Genomic DNA, 23,067 nt, shown 5'->3' with positions numbered 1-23,067 from the left:
CTCGGCAGCTATATATCAGCAAATGGCAGCATGGAGAAAGAAATTGCAACCAGAATAGCAATGGCAGCACAAGCTTTCAACAGACTCGCTAAGATCTGGAAATCATCCTCATTGCAGCAGAGAACTAAAATAAGGATCTATAAGTCTAATGTACGTTCTGTACTCCTCTATGCTGCAGAGTCATGGAAACTAAACAAGAAAGTAGACAGCCGACTCAGAGGCTTTGAAAGAAGATCCCTCCAACGCATCCTCAGGATAAAGTGGGACGACAAAGTCCCGAACAAGGAAATATGGCGAAGGACAGGATTAAACGACATTGTCTCAGAAGTTAGAACGAGGAGATGGAGATGGCTGGGCCATGTCCTACGCATGAGCAAAAAAAGACTCCCCAACATGGCGCTGAAGTGGAACCCACCCGGAAAGAGAAGTAGAGGAAGACCACTGCGAACATGGAGGAGGGAGATGGAAGAAGAAGTACAGGCTACTGGAAAAACCTGGCATGAACTAAAGTGGCTCGCCCAGGACAGGGTGGAATGGCAGAGATTTGTTGTTGCCCTATACTCCACAGGGAGTGATGAGGATTAAGTAAGTAAGTATATACGAAGTATAAAGTCTTGTAATCGTGCAAAAAAAAATTCGAGATTTTTACAAATCTCGACGTTTTACACCTCCCTGAGTCGGAAAAATATATGTTTGTAATCTTGTCCGTATGTCTGTGTGTATGTGTGTGTGTGTGTGCCTGTGTGTGTGCCTGTGTGTCTGCAAAACACTATAACTTGAGTACCGTTACAGCTAGCTTAATGAAATTTCATATATAAGTATTTAATCAAAATCGTAGATCCGTATCGACTTTTGAGCAATTTCCGATAACCGAAAGTGGTACTTTTTCTACTTTGATTTTTTCAAAAGCCTATAACTTGAGTACTATTTCAGATATATAAATGAAATTTCACATGTAAGTAAGAGATCTAATTCTCTACCTTCTGTCAAATTGTGAGTCATTTCCGTTGACCGGAAGTAGTAATTTACTCTATTTCCGATTTCTCAAAAAAATACTGTAAATTTATAAAGTAGGTCTACTAATAATATTGCGCACTATTATGCACATTTTATTTGGCGTTCACTTGGTGTGCAATTCTTTTTCCACGAGATTTTATTCTATTTTAAAAAGTTTAAGTATTTAAAATGGATTAAAAATGATGTCTATATCCCGAGTTCCCATCCCCTGTTGTCTTATTTAAGAATTTTCGAGAAAGTTTAGGGGAGATCACTCCCAGTTTAGTAAGGAGTGTGACAGTGTGCTTCATTGCCTCATTTCATTACATGCAAGCTACCAGGTTAGTGTAGTTTATATCTGTGAATAGCAGCCATTGTAATCTAGGATTTGTGTTTTACTTGTGTGTTATTTATTTAGAATAGACTTGGTTTATTTGTGTGTAAATAGTGTAGATAGTCATTAAACCTTTTTTTAGTGTTGTAACTAACCTTTGTTGTATTTAGTCTTGTCTTTTTGTAAGCCCGTTTGATGGTTTTTGTTTTATATGTTGCGCAACGCACCGGATAACCCGTAAAGACGTGTCCGTGTGTTGACAATATTCTGATACTTGTTCAATGTGATGTAGCGTAGGATAGTTGTTGGCTTGTCTGTGTAAACGGTAATTCTGCGGTAAGAGGGGTGATGTTGATGGGTGTTTTTTTTTCTAGCTGAAACATTTGAAAGATTGTATGAGAGTCTCGTTGATTAGTGTAGGGGGTGGGGGTGGAGGTGTGGAATGGGGACGAGTACCCAACGTAAGGTTCCATCTACCCGTGTCTTGTCGATTGTGTATTTCAGTACGTGCGGTCAGTGTGGAGGTTTATCCTAGTGTGGTGACGACAAATACCCATGAGCTAAACATCACCGTGTCTCCTCTACTACCATAGTTGAGAAATAGTTTGGGCTTGTCGCTGATATGTCGCCTGGAGATACGGGCCCTAGGGAGGGAGCCCTTTGCTGTCATTAATAACTGGTATAATGACTGGTTTAATGACTGGTATAATGACTGGTATAATGACTTGTATAATGACTTGTATAATGACTGTTATAATGACTGGTATAGTGACTGGTATAATGAATGTAATAATGAGTGGTATAATGACTGGTATAATGACTAGTATAATGACTAGTATAATGATTGGTATAATGACTAATATAATGACTGGTATAATGACTGGTATAATGACTGGTATAGTGACGGGTATAATGACTAGTATAATGATTGTTATAATGACTAATATAATGACTGGTATAATGACTGGCATAATGACTGGTATAATGACTGGTATAATGACTGGTATAATGACTGGTATAATGACTGGTGAAATGACTGGTATAATGACTGATATAATGACTGGTATAATGTCTGGTATAATGTCTGGTATAATGACTGGTACAATGACTGGGATAATGACTGCTATAATGACTGCTATAATGACTGGTATAGTGTTGTTCTTGAAGAGCGCATGACAGCTCTCATTAGATCATGGCATATGTGTGGTTATACTGGGTTTGATGTTATGTACACAATTCAACGGGATAAACAGTAACAGGAGTAAAGGTAAAATGAAAGGGTTGAGATCAGGGTGGGGAGTAGAAAAGAAGTTGTTGAAGGGAGGGGGGTGGTTGGGGAGATACTATGGGGCAGTGAAACGAGTAGCGAGTGGGGGAAACATAATGTTTTGGTTGTTTGAGAGAATGATAGTTTTATCCGGGTGACGACGGGTGGGGGGGGGGGGGGGGCGGGGATTACCAGAAAGGTTGCTGTGTGAGCGATTAACACTGATTTGAGCGGGAACGAGGTATGGGTAGTGTTGCGCAACGCACCGGATAACCCGTAAAGGAGTGTCCGTGTGTTGAGAACATTCTAATACTTATAGTTCAATGTGATGTAGCTTAGGATAGTTATGGCTTGTCTGTGTAAACGGTAATTCTGTGTAAATCACGGTAAACTGTGTAGAATATATATTTATTTTGTAGGATCGTAGCTTTTTAGTACAAGATAACATGATGAGATAGAGAAATTTTTAGCTCATGTTTTTCAGTAAATTTTACCCTGTTTTAAGGGCAGCCAAAATTTTAAAATTTTCAAAATATGTACTGGTATAGGATAATTGTTGATAATCAGTAGTGATCGATCATATTATTAAATAAAGGTATTGTTTTTAATTTTTTTTTTCATTACGTTATAAAATACAGAGATGTATTCTTTTTTTTTATATACAGCATAGAAACCTATTCAAATATAATTAACAAATAAATAAATAAAATAATCATGTTTTAATACTTATTCAGTTTGAATTATTTTTGTTTATTTTATTCATTCATTTTGTGGTTGCCTCCCATGATCTTTTTAAAATAAACTTATATAGGATGTTTACAAGCTCGTATTTCTGAAAACCACGAGGAGCAAAATTTTTACCTCAAACTTAGCCCGATAAATATTTTAAATTAAAATTATTATTTTGAATAGCGCATGGCCTAGTTATACCATACTTATTTACATTTTTAATTAGAAAATGCGGAAAAAAAAATGTTTTCAGCTTTTAAATAAACCGGGAGTAATCTCCCCTATACTTTCTCGAATATTCTTATATAACACTAAGGGGCATGGCAGATCGGAATATAGACATGATTTTTGATTACTTATACCTTGGGCTTCTGTTTTTTGGGCACTATGTCGAATTACTGACAATCGGTGTCAGTGTAATTGGTGTTACATCTTGTAGCTGAGTGCTAGTGTTCTCTTGTGTCGTGTCTTGCTGACGTTGATTAATAAGCTCTGCTTTTGCTGACGTTGTTGGTTGTGCTGTTGGGTCTTCCTACAGTGGTGTGTCTGAAAGCGTTCGCTTGAAATGGTTCGTCCAGTGTAGGTTAGAGGAACAGATTTGACACGCTTGATTTTCGCGGCGTTTGCGACGATTAGGATAGTGAGTGATTTGTTTTTGTTGTTTATTTTGATGTAGTGTGGGATAGTTGAGGGTTTATCAGTGTAGACAGAGCAGCTGCGATTATTAGTGTGTATGATTGTGTTTATGGATGGCACTTTGTTACAGAATAGGCGTAGTGCTGGTATGAGTGTAGCATTGTCAAGTGTAGGGGGTACCCATCTGAGGGTCCCGTTGGTATGAAGTGAGAAATGTTGTGTATATGGTCCGTGTGTTTTGTTTGTTTTATGCATTGTGGTGACGTCAAATGCTTGTGAGGAGAAGTACCATGTATCAGTTCCATAGTTGAGTAGAAGAATACGATGATTGCTGATTACATATCTTATTATATGGCCTCGCAAGTATGGTTGACCTCTTGAAGTGATAACCCCAAAGCCTTATTCTATATCTTCATAATCGATGAGTGGCTCAACGACAGTGTTGTTGGGAATAATGTAGGATTAGCTCCTTGATTATATTACTGAAAAACCCACCATTTATTTATTTGTATTCAAAATATCGCCAGTAAATATTTTGAATAAAAAATTATTCTATTCAAAACCACACTACCAGGCATGATTATTTACATTTTCATGGAGAAAATGAGGAAAAAAAACTTTTTTTTTCCTTTAAAACATGTTGTTCGGTTACCGAAAAAAACTAAGAGCGTCAAATTCGTCAAACATTAATGCGTGTCCGTGTGTTGACAACATTCTGATACTTGTAGTTCAATGTGATGTAGTGTAGGACGGTTGTTGGCTTGTCTGTGTAAACGGTAATTCTGCGGTGTTAGGGATGATGGTGATGGGTGTATCTTTATAGATGAATCATTTCAGAGATTGTGTGAGAGTCTCGTTAATTTAGGGGTGGGTTTAGGGGGTGGCGAATGAGGGTGAGTACCCATATCAAGGTTCCATCTACTCGTGTCTTGTCGTAGTTTGTATATTTCAGTGCGCGAGGTCAGTGTGGAGGTTTTGCCTAGTGTGGTGACGACAAATACACATGAGCTAAAAATCACCGTGTCTTCTTTACTACCGTAGTTGAGAAATAGTTTGGGCTTGTCGCTGATGAGTAGCCTGGAGATAAGGCCCCTAAGGCCAGGGAGACCTTTGCTGTCGATAATGACTGGTATAATGACTGGTATAACGACTGGTATAATGACTGGTAAAATGACGGGTATAATGACTGGTATAATGACTGTTATAATGACTGGTATAATGACTGGTATCATGACTGGTATAATGACTGATATAATGACTGGTATAATGACTGGTATAATGACTGGTATAATGACTGGTATCATGACTGGTATCATGACTGATATAATGACTGATATAATGACTGGTATAATGACTGGTATAATGACTGGTATAATGACTGGTATAATGGCTGGTATAATGACTGGTATAATGACTGGTATAATGACTGGTATAATGACTGGTATAATGACTGGTATAATGACTGGTATAGTGTTGTTCTTGAAGAGCGCATGACAGCTCTCCTTAAACTGTCTTAAGAGACTGTCCTTGAAGGAGCTGGATAGGTTGGAACAATATATTGTATTGTGCTACTTGACCCGTAGACCTGGTTGCGGCTCTATACATCTTAGGTCGGAGTCGTTAAAAGAGAGTACAGCCCTACTAGTGATGTATTTTAGAATAACTTGTGCAAAGCTGTAGATTATTAACTATGTTCAATGTTCTGATAAAAAATGTACCCTTTTTAAATATTAAAAAAAAAACTTTTATTTTCAATTTAAAACAAGTACATAAACTCAAACATATTTTACATAATTTAAACATCAAATTAAGCCGAAGGATTTTAAAACTTTACATAATGAATATTTACATCATGGCATGTTTGTAGTTATACTGCGTTTGATGTTATGCACACAATTCAACGGGATAAACAGTAACAGGAGTAAAGGTAAAATGAAAGTGTTGGAATCTGGGTGGGGAGTAGTAAAGAAGTCGTTGAAGGGGAGGGGGGTGGTTGGGGAGTTACTAAGAGGCAGTGAAACGTGCAGAGAGTTGAGGAAAAATGGTTTGGTTGGTTGAGAGAATGTGTTTTATCCGGGTGACGAAGAGGGGGGGGGGAGGTACCAGAAAGGTTGCTGTGTGAGCGATTAACACTGATTTGAGCGGGTACGGGGTGATGGTGGTGTGTTAGTGTAAGTAAACTGTGTAGAATATATATTTATTTTGTAGGATCGTAGCTTTTTAGTACAAGATAACATGAAGAGGTAGAGAAATTTTTAGCTAATGTTTTTCAGTAAATTTTACCCTGTTTAAGGGCAGCCAAAATTTTTAAAATTCATAAATTTGAGTTGGTGTACCATAATTTTTGATAATCAGTAGTGATCGATCATATTATTAAATAAAGGTATAGTTTTTAATTTTTTAGTTTCATTACGTTATAAAATACAGAGATGTAATCTTTTTTTTTATATATACAGCGTACAAACCTGTTTAAATATAACTAACAAACAAATAAAATAAATATTCATGATTTAATAACTATTAAGTTTGAATTATTTTTGTTAATTTTATTAATTCATTTTGTGGTTGCCTCCCTTGATCTTTTTAAAATAAACTTATATAGGATGTTTACAAGCTCGTATTTCTGAAAACCCCGAGGTGCAAAATTTTTACCTCAAACTTAGCCGATAAATATTTTAAATTAAAATTATTATTTTGAATAGCGCATGACCTAGTTATACCATACTTATTTACATTTTTAATGAGAAAATGCGGAAAAAAATGTTTACAGCTTTTAAATAAACCGGGAGTAATCTCCCCTATACTTTCTCGAATATTCTTATCTAACACTACGGGGGATGGCAGCTCGGAATATAGACATGATTTTTAATGACTTATACCTTGGGCTTCTGTTTTTGGGCACTATGTCGAATTACTGACAATCGGTGTCAGCGTAATTGGTGTTACATCTTGTAGCTGAGTGCTAGTGTTCTCTTGAGCAGAGTCTTGCTGACGTTGATTAAAAAGCGCTGTTTTTGCTGGCGTTGTTAGTTGTGCTGTTGGGTCTTCCTGCAGTGGTATGTCTGAAAGAGTTTGCTGGCAATGGTTCGTCCAGTGTAGGGTGGAGGAACAGATTTGACACGCTTGTCTTCTCCCGGCTTTTGCGATTAGGATAGTTAGTTATTTGTTTTTGTAGTTTATTTTGATGTAGTGTGGGATAGTTGAGGGTTTATCAGTGTAGACAGAGCAGATGCGATTATTAGTGTGTGGGATTGTGCTTATGGATGACACTTTGTTACTGAATAGGCGTAGTGCTTGTATGAGTGTAGCATTGTCAAGTGTAGTGGGTACCCATCTGAGGGTCCCGTTGATATGAAGTGAGAAATGCAGTGTACATGAACCGTGTTTTTCGTTTGTTTCATGCATTGTGATGACGTCAAAGGCTTGTGAGGAGAAGTAACATGAATCAGTTCCATAGTTGAGTAGAAGAATACGATGATTGCTGATTACATATCTTATTATATGGCCTCGCAAGTTTGGTTGACCTCTTGAAGTGATAACCCCAAAGCCTTATTCTATATCTTCATAATCGATGAGCGGCTCAACGACAGTGTTGTTGGGAATAATGTAGGATTAGCTCCTTGATTATATTACTAAAAAACCCACCATTTTTTTTATTTGTATTCAAAATATTGCCAGTAAATATTTTGAATAAAAAATTATTCTATTCAAAACCACACTACCAGGCATGATTATTTACATTTTCATGGAGAAAATGAGGAAAAAAAACTTTTTTTTTACTTTAAAACATGTTGTTCGGTTACCGAAAAAAACTAAGAGCGTCAAATTCGTCAAATATTAATGCGTGTCCGTGTGTTGAAAAAATTCTGATACTTGTAGCTCAATGTAATGTGATGTAGTGTAGGACGGTTGTTAGCTTGTCTGTGTAAACGGTAATTCTGCGGTGTGAGGGATGATGATGATGGGTATTTCTTTATAGATAAATCATTTCAGAGATTGTATGAGAGTCTCGTTAATTTAGGGGTGGGTTTAGGGGGTGGCGAATAAGGGCGAGTACCCAACTCAAGGTTCCATCTACTCGTGTCTTGTAGTTTGTGAATTTCAGTGCGCGAGGTCAGTGTGATGGTTTTGCCTAGTGAGGTGACAACAAATACCCATGAGCTAAACATCACCGTGTCTCTTCTACTACCATAGTTGAGATATAGTTTGGGCTTGTCGCTGATAAGTCGCCTGGAGATACGGTCCCTAGGTAGGGAGCCCTTTGCTGTCATCAATAACTGGTATAATGACTGGTTTAATGACTGGTATAATGACTGGTATAATGACTGGTGTAATGACTGGTATAATGACTGGTATAATGCCTTGTATCAGAGGCGTAGCGACCCTTCCCGGCGCCCGGGGACAAACTTTTCGATTTGCACCCCCCCCCCCTCGAGATTTCGATTTGCACCCCCCCCCCCCTCAAACTTCCGATTTACACCCCCCCCTCGAGATTTTCATTTGCACCCCCCCCCCTCAAACTTTCAATTTGCGCCCCCCTCAACCTTTCAGCTTATTTTTCCAACCCATTTTGGCGCCCCCTAAGCTCGGCGCCCGGGGACATATGTCCCCCCCCCCCCTCGCTACGCTACTGCCTGGTATAATGACTTATAAAATGATTGGTATAATGACTGGTATAATGACTGGTATAATGACTAGTTTAATGACTGGTATAATGACTGGTATAATAACTGGTATAATGACTGGTATAATGACTGGTATAATGACTGGTATAATGACAGCTATAATAACTGGTATAATGACTGGTATAATGACTGGTATAATGACTGGTATAATGACTGGTATAATGACTGGTATAATGACTGGTATAATGACTGGTATAATAACTGGTATAATGACTAGTATAATGACTGGTATATTGTCTGATATAATGACAGCTATAATGACTGGTATAATGACTGGTATAATGACTGGTATAATGACTGGTATAATGACTGGTATAACGACTGGTATAATGACTGGTATAATAACTGGTATAATGACAAGTATAATGACTGGTATATTGACTGATATAATGACTGGTATAATGACTGGTATAATGGCTGGTATAATGACTGGTATAATGACTGGTATCATGACTGGTATAGTGTTGTTCTTGAAGAGCGCACAACAGCTCTTCTTAGACCTGTCTTAAGAGACTGTCCTTGAAGGGGCTGGATGGGTTGGAACAATATATTGCATTGAGCTACTTGACCCGTAGACCTGGTTGCGGCTCTATACATCTTACGTCTGAGTCGTTAAAAGAGGGTACAGCCCTACTAGTGATGTATTTTAGAATAAATTGTGCACAGTTGTAGATTATGATCTGTGTTCAATGTACTAATAAAAAAATGTACCCTTTTAAATATAAAAAAAACCGTGAAACGTGCAGCAAGTTGAGGAAAAAATGTTTTGGTTGGATGAGAGAATGTGTTTTATCCGGTTGACGAGGGGGGGGGGGTTACCAGAAAGGTTGCTGTGTGAGCGATTAACACTGATTTGAGCGGGAACGGGATGAGGGTGGTGTGTCTGTGTAAGTAAACTATGTAGAATATATATTTATTTGGTAGGATTGTAGCTTTTTGGTACAAGATAACACGAAGAGGTAGAGAAATTTTTAGCTAATGTCTTTCAGTAAATTTTACCCTGCTTTAAGGGTAGCCAAAATTTTTATTTTCCTAAATATGTTGTTGTCGTTAGTTTATAGTTGTTAATCAGTAGTGACCGATCATAATAAAGGTATAGTTTTTATTTTTTTAAATTTCATTTCGATATAAAATACAGAGATGTATTCTTTTTTTGTATATACAGCTTACAAACCAGTTTCAATATAGATAACAAATAAATAAAATAAATATTCATGATTTAATAACTATTGAGGTTGAATTATTATTTTTTAATTTATTGATTCATTTTTGTGGTTGCCTCCCTTGCTTTTATTTTAATAAACTTTGATATAGGATGTTTACAAGCTCGTATTTCTGAAAACCCCGAGGTCAAAGGCGTAGCGAGGGGGGGGGGGGAGGACATATGTTCCCGTGCGCTGACCTTAGGGGGGCGCCGAAATGGGTTGGAAAAACAAATTGAAAGTTTGAAGGGAGGGGTGCAAATCAAAAGTTCGAGGGGGGGGGGGTGCAAATCGAAAGTTTGTCCCCGGATGCCGGGAAGGGTCGCGACATCTCTGTCCAAGGTGCAACAATTTTTACCTCAAACTTAGCCGATAAATATTTTAAATTAAAACTATTATTTTTAATAGCGCATGACCTAGTTATATCATACTTATTTACATTTTTAATCAGAAAATGCGGGAAAAAAATGTTTTCACCCTTTAAATAAACCAGGAGTAATCTCCCCTATACTTTCTCGAATATTCTTATATAACACTACGGGGGATGGCAGATCGGAATATAGACATGATATTTAATTACTTATACTTTGGGCTTCTGTTTTTTTGGGCACTGTGTCGAATTACTGACAATCGGTGTCAGCGTATTTGGTGTTGCATCTTGCAGCTGAGTGCTGGTGTTCTCTTGTGTCGTGTCTTGCTGACGTTGATTAAAAACGCTGTTTTTGCTAGCGTTGTTGGTTGTGCTGTTGGGTCTTCCTGCAGTGGTATGTCTGAAAGAGTTTGTTGGCAATGGTTCGTCCAGTGTAGGGTGGAGGAACAGATTTGACACGCTTGTCTTCTCCCGGCTTTTGCGATTAGGATAGTTAGTGATTTGTTTTTGGAGGTTATTTTGATGTAGTGTGGGATAGTTGAGGGTTTATCAGTGTAGACAGAGCAGCTGCGATTATTAGTGTGTAGGATTGTGTTTATGGATGGCACTTTGTTACAGAATGGGCGTAGTATGAGTGTAGCATTGTCAAGTGTAGGGGGTACCCATCTGAGGGTCCCGTTGATATGAAGTTAGAAATGCAGTGTACATGGACAGTGTGTTTTGTTTGTTTTATGCATTGTGGTGACGTCAAAGGCTTGTGAGGAGAAGTATCAAGTGTCAGTTCTGCCATAGTTGAGTAGAAGAATTTGATGATTGCTAATGCGATGTCTTATTATATGGCCTCACAAGTTTGGTTGACCTCTTGAAGTTATGTACTTTTATTGTAGATGATGCAGTTGCAGATGAATAAAGGTCTGGACATTCTTCTTCATGTAGATCTAGAGATACTGTTGTTGACTAGGCTGCAGATGTAAAGGGTGGGGCCCAAGATTTCATTAAGCTCCCCCCCCCCCCTAACGATAGTGCGGGTGGCTCCACTCCAAGACTCTCGCCCTAGAGAGAACAGGAATGGGTGCAATCCCATTGTTGAGTTTGGTAATAGTTGCATAGTCCTATTCTAGTGTATAGAGATGAAGACTCAGTGCATTTATATCTAACATATAAAGTTCAATTCTATGTATGTGACCGCGGATTACTATATCTATATATATAATTCTCTTCCTGGAGACGTTAGAAAACAAGCTGCAAGCGCGCCTTGCAGTCCCCTCTCTTCCTCTCTATCACTACCATCCCCAGCCCCCAAATGGTCTGGTGAGCTGTGGTTCACGCTAAATATTTACACTCGTGTCCGTGTGTTGACAACATTCTGATACTTGTAGTTCAATGTGATGTAGTGTAGGATGGTTGTTGGCTTGTCTGTGTAAACTGTAATTCTGCAGTGTTAGGGATGATGATGAGTGGGTTTTTTCTAGCTGAAACATTGTAGAGATTGTATGAGAGTCTCGTTGATTAGTGTAGGGGGTGGGGGTTATGGGGTAGGCGAATTGGGGCAAGTACCCAACTCAAGGTTCCATCTACCGATGTCTTGTAGATTGTGAATTTCAGTGCGCGAGGTCTTTGTGATGGTTTTGCCTAGTGTATTGACGACAAATGCACATGAGCTAAAAATCACCGTGTCTCGTCTACTATCATAGTTGAGAAATAGTTTGGGCTTGTTGCTGATGAGTCGACTGGAGATACGGGCCCTAGGGAAGGAGCCCATTGCTGTTATTAATAACTGGTATAATGACTGGTTTAATGACTGGTATAATGACTGGTTTAATGACTGGTATAATGACTGGTATAATGATTGGTATAATGACTGGTATAATGACTGGTATAATGACTGGTATAATGACTGGTATAATGACTGGTATAATGACTGGTATAATGACTGGTATAATGACTGGTATAATGACTGGTATAATGACTGGTATAATGACTGGTATAATGACTGGTATAATGACTGGTATAATGTCAGTATAATGACTGGTATCATGACTGGTATAATGACTGGTTTAATGACTGGTATAATGACTGGTATAATGACTGGTATAATGACTGGTATAATGACTGGTATAATGACGGGTATAATGACTGGTATAATGTCAGTATAATGACTGGTATAATGACTGGTATCATGACTGGTATAGTGTTGTTCTTGAAGAGCACATGACAGCTCTTCTTAGACCTGTCTTAAGAGACTGTCCTTGAAGGGGCTGGATGGGTTGGAACAATATATTGCATTGAGCTACTTGACCCGTAGACCTGGTTGCGGCTCTATACATCTTACGTCTGAGTCGTTAAAAGAAAGTACAGCCCTACTAGTGATGTATTTTAGAATAACTGAAGACCTTAGTGCTAAAAGTACTTAAGTCACAAAAACAACATTTTGAGAAAAATGAGTTCAAAGATTAAAATTACTTGTTCACAGTTGTAGATTATGAACTATGTTCAATGTTCTGATAAAAAATGTACCCTTTTTAAATTAAAAAAAAAGCTTTTATTTTCAATTTAAAACTAGTACATCAACACCAACATATTTTACATAATTTAAACATCAAATGAAGCCGAAGGATTTTAAAACTTTACATAATGAGTATTTACATCATGGCATATTTTTGGTTATACTTGATTTTGATGTATTGTACACAATTCAACGGGATAAACAGCAACAGGAGTAAAGGTAAAATGAAAGTGTTGGAATCCGGGTGGGGAGTGGTAATGAAGTCGTTGAAAGGGAAGGGGGTGGTTAGGGATTTACTAAGAGGCAGTGAAACGTGCAGCGAGTTGAGGAAAAAATGTTTTGGTTGGTTAAGAGAATGTGTTTTATCCGGGTGACGAGGGGGGGGGGGGGGAGGGATTACCAGAAAGGTTACTGTGTGAGCGATTAACACTGATTTGAGCGGGAACGGGATAAGAGTGGTGTGTCAGTGTAAGTAAACTGTGTAGAATATACATTTATTTTGTAGGATCGTAGCTTTTTAGTACAAGATAACATGAAGAGGTAGAAGAAATTTTGAGCTAATGTTTTTCAGTAAATTTTACCCTGCTTTAAGGGTAGCCAAAAATTTTATTGTCGTGAATATGAAAGAATTGTTTGTTACTTGTTGTTAATCAGTAGTGACCGATCATATTATTTAATAAAGGTATAGTTTTTAATTTTTTTAATTTCATTACGATATAAAATACAGAGATGTATTCTTTTTTTGTATATACAGCTTACAAACCTGTTTTAATGTAACTAGCAACTAAATAAAATAAATATTCATGTTTTAAATAACTATTGAGTTTGAATTATTTTTGTTAATTTTATTGATTCATTTTGTGATTGCCTCCCCTGCTTTTATTTTTATAAACTTTGATGATGTTTACAAGCTCGTATTTCTGAAAACCCCAATGTGCTAAATTTTTTACCTCAAACTTAGCCGATAAATATTTTAAATTAAAAGTATTATTTTGAATAGCGCATGACCTAGTTATACCATACTTATTTACATTTTTAATGAGAAAATGCGGAAAGAATTGTTTTTAGCTTTTAAAAAACTGTTGTCAGTTAAAATGATGAAATTTCGTCAGATCTGTGGAAAGATTATGTTAGGTAATATTATAGCCAGTGGCGTAACCACCGTAAAGCTAGCGTAAGCAAGACATAGGGCCCAAGGCAAAAAGGGGGCCCTTTTCCCTCTTTAAAAAAATAAAATATTTACATTGGAATTTTTAATATTTGTTTTATGTAATCAACTTTAAAAGAAAATAGAAATACATTTTCTTTTCTACTCTAGAAATAATTAAAAGTTCCAAAAAAAAAACCCAATTTTTCGTACTATACAGACAGTGGCATTCAGTTGGGGGGGGGGGGTCGAATAGGGCCCATCCGTAATAAAAAACACTAAAGGCGTTGCTGCATTCTCTTGGCAAGCCAGTAAGAGAATTAGCCTATGAATAAACTTGAACTTTGACTATTTTGTGAGATTGGCATCCGGCACTGTTACATTTATATGTAAATGTACACCTTCCTCCTGACTGTCTGCCCTTCCTGAAATTCCATCCTTCTAAACATCCACGAAAAAAACCCATAAAAGCCATAAAAAAAAACCATGGATAGTGTTTTCACAAGAGAATTTCAACATTAGTCAATGTTTTTCTACAAATTTTTATCTTAATATAATTTCATTTGTTGATCTAATTGATCTTTAATCTATATCGCGCTACTAACACTCTAATTGGTTTTCATCCAATTGCAAATAAACTTTTAAAGTTTTTGGCCGTTTTTTTATATTTCTGAAATGGGGCCTGAAACAAACTCTGACATTTGGGGTGGTTTCTGGCATTACATTTTTATTTTATTTAGGAAAGCGGCGCCCCAGAAGTAAGGCGGTGCAGTTTGCCAACCAGAGTTTCCCAGCGGCTATCTTTGCACCGGAGATCCGTTGATTGTGTGTCCGACGCAGCTGGTCAGCGTTACTACTTCCGCGATCAAATTGCACAGGCGCATCAGCCGGCGCCCCAGCGGTTGTGCAGCCTATATTAGTTTTAATGAGCACCGTCCACTTAGGATACGGAGGGCTACTAAAATTGATGACTCAATCGAATGAGTGTCCTCCAGCGCACCAGCAGTAGCATAGGTTGGGCGCCCCGAAATAACCAGCGGCTACCTGAGTGCAAGGAATCCGTTGATTGCGCGTCCTGCAGGGGTACTACTTATTCAATGATCAAACTGCAAGAGAGGCGGGTTTCGGGGGATGACATCAAGCATAAGAGCACCCTAAACTTGGGTCAATTTGAGCCTCTACGTTCGATGATTAAACCGAACCAGAGGTTGCATCCGGCTTCCTAGTGTAACAAGTAACTTTCGCAACGCCCCTAGGCGGTTGGCTATAGGTGTAAAACCTCAATATTACGGAGGATGATTAACATAATTAGTGCGGACACAACCGCACCCCAGCAACGAAGATCTGAAATTTAAAAAAGTAGTGGCATTGTTTACAATTCAACTATCTCAGTTTTAGAAAACAAGGTCACACGATTAACAATAAACAATTGGTAACGCGTTGATGAAACCTTTACAAAATGTTTCATTAACCTGGTATATGGGACTAGATCGCAGCAGCGTGGATGGGTACGCTAGTTAGTTTAAACATTCTTTAACATTCCAAGGTGATCGGAAGGAGTTTTGATGTCTATGATGTAACTTTTTAATCTCATTATTTGCTGATTATAATAATGGTTAATTTGTTGTGAAACAAATTGTAGATATGCCCATTTGGACAGTGACTTGGCCATCTTAAGTGTAGAACATACAGGAACAGCTAAAATGGATTTCAAGGAACTAATTTATCATCTTGTAAAGTTAAACCCAGATCTAAATAAATATTGAGCAATTGTTAAAAAGTTGTGCTTGGTTATGGGCGTCACAAGGTCGGTTACTCTACACGTTTACTAAAGGTGTCACTCAATTGTCGCCAACAACTTTGCACTTTCGGTGGGATGTCACCCCTTGCTCACATACTTTAGCTGGATACAACATAGTAAATTTTACAATGTTTCGTCAAGGTGTCACGCGTAAAGGTTGTCATCAGATGCGGACCGAACCTCTGCCACCGCCATGTGACGCTACTGTGTTTGGTTACTTTAAAAAAATCAAATCAACTGTAAGCCTGTAACATTATTACAAAAGTACCGGGTAGTAGGCCTACGATATATAAACAACCAGGATGTATAAAACAAATACACCGAATATTTATATTATTTAAAACCCTACATCGGAAGTAGCAGCTGATTTCTTCGTTTAACTCTGTTGTAGTCTAGCGGCTGACAAAGGGGCCCACTGATAATTTTTGCATAGGGGCCCGAAAATCCTTGCTACGTCACTGATTATAGCTACATTTATTTCAAGGTAAAGCCGCTCATCTCAGAAATGCTGTCTGAAAGGCAATAGCAGAAGTCACACTTATTTACAGTAAACATCAGGGGCGGAACTACTGTGCCGCCAGACCCCGCAATGCGGGGGGGGGGGGGGGGGGGCACGCCATTTAGGGGCCCACAGCCGACCATAATCAATTGTTGTAGTTAAAAAAAATATTAATTGTCTTGCATTTTTGACTTGGTGGTTGCTTTGTAAAAAGAATAGTGTAAAAGCGGTTGGATTATCTTTATTCTATAGACACCATTCCACGCTCTTGTATATTCTTTTTCCCTTGGTTTTTAAACCATAAGCTGTAGTATGAAAGATAGGCTAACGTTCAATACACATCCATGATTTATTTCCCTTTTTTAAATAGTTAAATAGGGGTGCTCATAGATTTGTACTAAACAAGTTAAAAAGCAATTTCTTCTCTTAATTATTATTTTTTTTAAAAATACATACTAAAGAATCACATAGTATAAAAAGGAAATGTATTTATAATTAATAATATAAATACCGAAAAAACATAAAATAAACATAACACGAGAAACCATTGCACATACAAAGCTTTCAGGTTTTATAATCTTTTGACCGGCTAAAGGTTTGGTTGTATTACGTCAAGCAAAAAAAAAAACAGATTTTCAAAACAGACTAATGCACTCACACACATGTTGTTTTAATTTAAAAAAAAAAAACCAAAAACAATGACAGTTTTCAAAACCCGATCAGGCCAGAAATGAGTATCCTATGTTCGTATATATATATATATATATATATATATATATATATATATATATATATATATATATATATATTCTGGGGGCCCAGAATTTTTTTTCGCGGGGTGGCCCTTTTTTTCTAGTTCCGCCACTGGTAAACATCAGTTATTATTTTTTAAATGTGAAAATAATATTTTAATGGTATTGTTCATTGAACACAAAGATATTTAATACACGGTTCAATTTGTACACGGGGTAAAATAAATACCTATGGCTTGAATTTGAAAACAATCATATTAATTTTTTTTAGTAGGATATGGTGAAAGCACATAAACGGGTATGGGGATTCAGTACATCAAAAACATAAAAAGTTAAAAATCAGTGTTCTGTTTTTATTTATTTTTTTACTTTTTTTTAATTTTCCATTTATTTTTAGCCTCAGACATGTAATTTACAACGTCAGTTTGCCTTGCCATGTTCGATTTAGTATTACAGTTTTGATAATCGGCTTGCGAGGACTGATACAAATTAACAATAAATAGTAGTACTTCTTTCTGACAGGTAACCTACTTTCATTCATTTAAGATGGCTCACTTATAAATAGACCTATTAAAAAACGTGAAATTACAATTTTATGTTTAAACCTGAAAATGCAAATGGTGATTCGAGTGATTTTTTTTTAATATCGACGTGTTGTTTTGTGGGGGTTTGGGCTAAGAGGTAGAGCTGAAATAAATTTGGAATTAATGAAAAATAACATAATTAATATATGCTGTCTAGATAATATGTTGATTATATAGAGACACATCGTATCAGACATCTATATCTATATCTATAATTTTTTTTTTTTTTTTTTTTTTTTTTTTTTTTTTACTTAAAAATTAAAATTTAATCAAAACTCACTTTACCTTGGTCATTCAGTTTTACTAAGATTCAACATGTTGATTTTTGTATGTTAATCCTTCAGTGAGTAGCACTCAAATGAGGGAATTGATATTACACATCATGTAGATTGATTCCAGTAAAATGACATGTAATCTTTTGTATTTGTTTAATTATCTATTTTATTAATCAAAATTAGATTTCTAGGTCTTGTTTGGCGTAATAGTCTCTCATCATAACGTAGCATCCTTCCGGGCAATTTAGTAATAGTGTAGGCCTAGATCTAGAGACCAACAGAAAAGGCCAAAATATCGAAATATTGGCATTTTACGAATGTCTTCATTTTTCAGAATGTTCGCATAAAATAATTTTAGCCCCATAGGCCTACGGCCTACAGTTTATTTGGTGGCATTTTAATTCTCTTGATTTCATATTATTGTCAGGGTGATCTAGATCTAAGTAAATGTTATTTGCGTGCAGGCCTTATCCCATGATTTTTAAAACAATAGGCCTAAGCCCAGAGAGAAACATTGATTAGGCCTACGAGTTCAAGTACTAACTTTGTAATCTATATCTATAAAAAAATGTGGTACACACAATAATCTACGTTAAATGAGATTCTAACATTCTGAATCGGATGTTAATGATTTTCAAAAAAAAATAAAGTTAAGGTTTTCAATTTCTATTCCAGCAAGATTTATTTAATTGGTTAATTTAATATATTAAAATAGACATAAACAATTATAAAACAATTTAAATAAATAAATAAAACTGATTGCGTTATAATAAATAAAATAAATTTCTGTTGAATATTTACATTTGTAGTATTTTGTGGACTTAAAATATTTAAATATTAATTATTTCCCTTATGTAAACTTCAGAGAATTAAAAAAAGCTTATCTCTCTTAGTCTTAAAATAAACACCGTGCATGCAATATTTATTGGTCTTTTTTTTTGTAAAACCGTAGAAAGGATATTCGGCTTCGTCAACCACTTCATTCAACCCTAAAGCAATTCAATAATATTGTGAAAGAATATTTAAATATTTCGCCGCGAGTTAATCTATTTTTAGTGCCTCTACCCCTCCCAAACCTTTCAGTTTTATGTTTTTATTCTTCTAGAAGAAAAAGCACAGCTCACACTATGTTTGACCTACGGCCTAGACTCGTCACTGACATGTGCGAACTCTAAAGTGTGAGCACTTGTTATCAACCACACGATGATCCGGCTACTGATAAAGATTTATCAATACCTTCTAAAAAAAATTTACCTTCTCCGTACGGGATTACTAGATCCGGTTGACAGGATGAGTAATGTCCGCGGCCTTGACCTTACTCTCGTTTTTTTTTCTTTTGCTGGTGCGTAGAAAGTATAACATTTCCAATAACAAATTTCCACGAATGTAACGGGGAAAAAAAAGTAAATTGGTTTTCTTAATTTAATTTTTGTTGAAATAGTGTTTTTTTTGCTCAAGAAAATTTCGATGCAATTGAAGCGCAATTTTTTTTTTCGATAGCAATTCAGGAAATCGTGTTAAGTATCAGGAGAAAATAACTTAATACTTACAGATGGTTATGCTGTGAAATTGGGATTTTATAAGGTGAAAATCGTGTATTTTATTTACAGTGATTGTATTTTTCTGAACGTAATAAAGCGAGAATTCTGTCTTCATTTAGAGTAGGTTCAGTTCAAAACAATTTTTTTTTTTTTAATTTAAAAATTGGTCCTACTTTAATCATAAAAAAAAATAAAAAATGGATACATTTTTTTTTTTTACTTTGTGTTAATCATACGTTAAGATACATGATATATTCTACTCGAATACTTCTTTCCATTAACTAAACATGTGACCAGTATAAATTTACTGTTTATTGTAACTGTATTTGCTTGCGTTCGCGTATGGCAATGAACGTCCACATTTTAGAAATTAAAGACAAAAAACGGCGCTACTTACTTTAAGATGATGTTTAGACGAACTCGAGTTCCCAGTGTTGTTCAATTCTCTTCAAATATGTGTACTCACCTCGGCTCTTATATTCGTCAAATGCGTCAACATTGTCATGTCAATATTGTCAGGTCACTACTGTCAAGTCAATATTGACTTAATACACGATTGAAATATTTCACCGTAAGAGTAATAACGGCGGTGCTATAAAAATAAGAATATGCATATGTACACTCTAGGAATATTAGTCGCCCTGTTTAAGAATTTAAACTGTTTAAATAAAAAAAGTAAACAAAGAAGGTGGAATGATTACAATTAAAGAACCGTTCTGTTACGTTAACGAACCGTATATTTGCCATGATGCACTTTATTGAGAGGGGAGGGGTGGTGTGATATTTGTAACCATGTACTACGTGTATGGGGGGAGGGGAGGAGGTAGGTCCATAAAAACTATTGCGTAGTATACCTTTTGTATCTCCGAAGTTTAAAATTAAGCATTGGAGGGGGCTGTTTGAATAATAGGCGAAAATCGCATGAAATAATATATAACGACAACCAATCACATGACGGTCAAAACTACGCATTATGATTAATTTTGATAATTTAACCTACCTAGCCCTACGCTGTAATTAGCAGTAATTATAGCTAGTCCTAATCCTAAACCCTAATCTGACGTCAGTGCTATAGCAAAAATTAATCCTAAATTAATCAAAAGTGCAAGCAGAAACAACTTTACATATTTAATAAATATTGTTTTATCCTGTCTTGTTTTACTAGTGAGACAATGTGGCAAGTTTCTTTAAATTCAGCATATGGAGGGATAGTGTGGTCAACACTATGCCCAGCCGCCTTTACTTTCCCTAACGTGAGTTGAGTACCATCATTTTAAAACCTCATCTTAATACATTTTTGAAAAATGGAAGTTCTTTGTATATATATATATATATATATATATATATATATATATATATATATATATATATATATATATATATATATATATTGAACTTTCAGTACTAAATTATTACAAAAGAACTAAATTAGAATATCAAAGTAAATTTTCTACATGAGTTAAAACATCTCTAAACCACAGTAATTATTCCGTTTTTTCCTGCTACTTCTAATTTTAACAACCTAATGAACTGAATGTCCAAAAGGGACATCACTCTCCGATTTTAAAAAAAAAACTCGTCTAGACATATTGAGCTAATAGACCCAGGCATGGACCCTCCTGTTGACTTATCTGTACGTCGGTACCTCCGAGAAGGCTAAATGAAGAATACTAGGGGCGGTAATTCGACAAGTTCTCCCCCTTTATCACGGTTGTTTCGCGTTGAGGTCCTAGAGAGCTCTTCAATTAACCAGCGGACCAATCGATGGTATCGAAGTCACGTCTTCGGAAACCGATCCATCATTTGTGGAGGGGCTGTGTTGGTGTCGTGTTGGACTCGTGGGGTTAGGTATACATGTGTGTGTACGTGCGTATGATGTGTGTGTGTGTTGTGAGTGTGTTATATTGTGTGTGTAGGTGTGTGTGTGCTGGTGCGTGTGTGTACGTGTTTTTGTGTATAATTCGGAAACCGATCCATTATTTGTGAAGGGGCTGTGTTGGTGTCGTGTTGGACTCGTGGGGTTATGTATACATGTGTGTGTACGTGCGTATGTTGTGTGTGTGTTGTGAGTGTGTTATATTGTGTGTAGGCGTGTGTGTGCTGGTGCGTGTGTGTTCGTGCGTTTTTGTATAATTCGGAAACCGATCCATTATTTGTGAAGGGGCTGTGTTGGTGTCGTGTTGGACTTGTGGGGTTATGTATACATGTGTGTGTACGTGCCTATGTTGTGTGTGTGTGTGTTGTGAGTGTGTTATATTGTGTGTGTAGGCGTGTGTGTGCTGGTGCGTGTGTGTTCGTGCGTTTTTGTGTATAATTCAGAAACCGATCCATTTTTTGTGAAGGGGCTGTGTTGGTGTCGTGTTGGACTTGTGGAGTTATGTATACATGTGTGTGTACGTGCGTGTTGTGGGTGAGTTCTGTTGTGTGTGTAAGTGTGTGTGTGCGCTGGGGCGTGTGTGTACGTATGTTTATGTAGAATTCGGAAACCGATCCATCATTTATGGAAAGGTTGTTTTGGTGTCGTGTTGAACTCGTGAGGCTATGCATACATGTATTCGTCCGTGTGCTGTGTGTGTGTTGTGTTGTGTGTTGGTGTGTGTACACATGTGGTTGTGTGTACTTGCGTATATGTTTATAGGCCATTGTGTTTTGTGCGTATAAAATTGGGCGTAGTATGCGGTCGTGTTTTTGAGCCATTATGTGTGATTTTATGTGTATGTATTTGTATGTGCTCGTGTGTTTGCACGTGCTTGCATGTGCGCGTGTTTGTCTTTACGTGTGTGCATGCGTATATGCGTGCGTTCGTGCATGTGCGAATTCAAGATTTTATTAAAGAGACTGTAGTTTGATTTTAATTTAAGAATTTAATAAACACTGAATGTAAATGGGTTCTTAGAATAAACATAGATCTATGTTAAAATGTTTTATATGTAATAGATCAATATTAAAATGTTGTTATATTAATTATGTATTAAAGAGTAAAGTAAGATCAGTGTCTAAGCTTAAGGTTTGGATAAGGCATATGGAGCTTTAAGGGGTAAGGTAGGGTTAGCATTCAGAGTGAAATCATTTGGTGCTAGTAACTCAGACGTACCAGCTAGCATGGTGTTTGTTTTGGTTCACATATAGTGGCACCTACACAATAATTATCTTAAAACAAAATATAGTAGGTACTGATATTTTTGAACATATAGAGGTTTCGGTTCTAATACAATACGGATAAGCTGTTTGTATAAAAGTTATCCTTGTTAAAAAAAAAAATCATTAAAATTTATTTCTCAGAAGATATGGAAGTTTGCATACATTTTATGATTAAAGATAAAATTTGAATTGTATTTATAGTATTATATTTAAAAAGAGACAGTTAAGAAGTATATTTTTAAAAAATGTTATTCCTTACCTTCGATTTCGACATGCTTTGATAAAATCCTAAATTCTCAGCAGACGTGAGGTTGGTCACGGACCCGTTCGATTCCTGGGCATTTGGTGCCTTTAAGGAGTTCGCTCCTCCGTCCTTATGCAAGGACTCTGCCCTCCGCTCCGAGTCCGTCCTCCGGAGCAGGTAACTCTCAGTGAACTCGGACATGCTGTCTAAGGCGTACGTACACCTCTCCACCGTTGGCGCGAAAGAAACATCTTTTGTACTTCCGGTTTTGGGTATAGTCTGCCCGGGGTACGACGGGGACAGGAGAATCGGACTTTTGGGACAGCCGGGTCTGGTCATCCCCCCGGGGATACTTCCG

The 23,067-nt window shown here is 36.7% G+C and overlaps 1 protein-coding gene across 1 annotated transcript; it reads right to left on the bottom strand.

The window, feature by feature from the left end:
* Positions 1-1,974: 1,974 nt before the first annotated feature.
* Positions 1,975-8,233, bottom strand: LOC131939677 (calphotin-like). The gene is made up of 3 exons (XM_059298135.1): positions 8,025-8,233; positions 4,982-5,498; positions 1,975-2,490 (listed from the first exon to the last, which is right to left on the bottom strand). Exons 1-3 carry the CDS (start codon positions 8,231-8,233, stop codon positions 1,975-1,977), a joined length of 1,242 nt encoding a protein of 413 aa, XP_059154118.1.
* Positions 8,234-23,067: the final 14,834 nt, after the last annotated feature.

The sequence above is a fragment of the Physella acuta genome, unplaced genomic scaffold (genome assembly GCF_028476545.2).
Source record: "Physella acuta isolate Inbredline_101_S28 unplaced genomic scaffold, ASM2847654v3 ptg000289l, whole genome shotgun sequence".
Lineage (NCBI taxonomy): Eukaryota > Metazoa > Mollusca > Gastropoda > Physidae > Physella > Physella acuta.
Note: the sequence above shows the minus strand (reverse complement) of the source record. Positions and strands in the feature narration are given on the sequence as shown.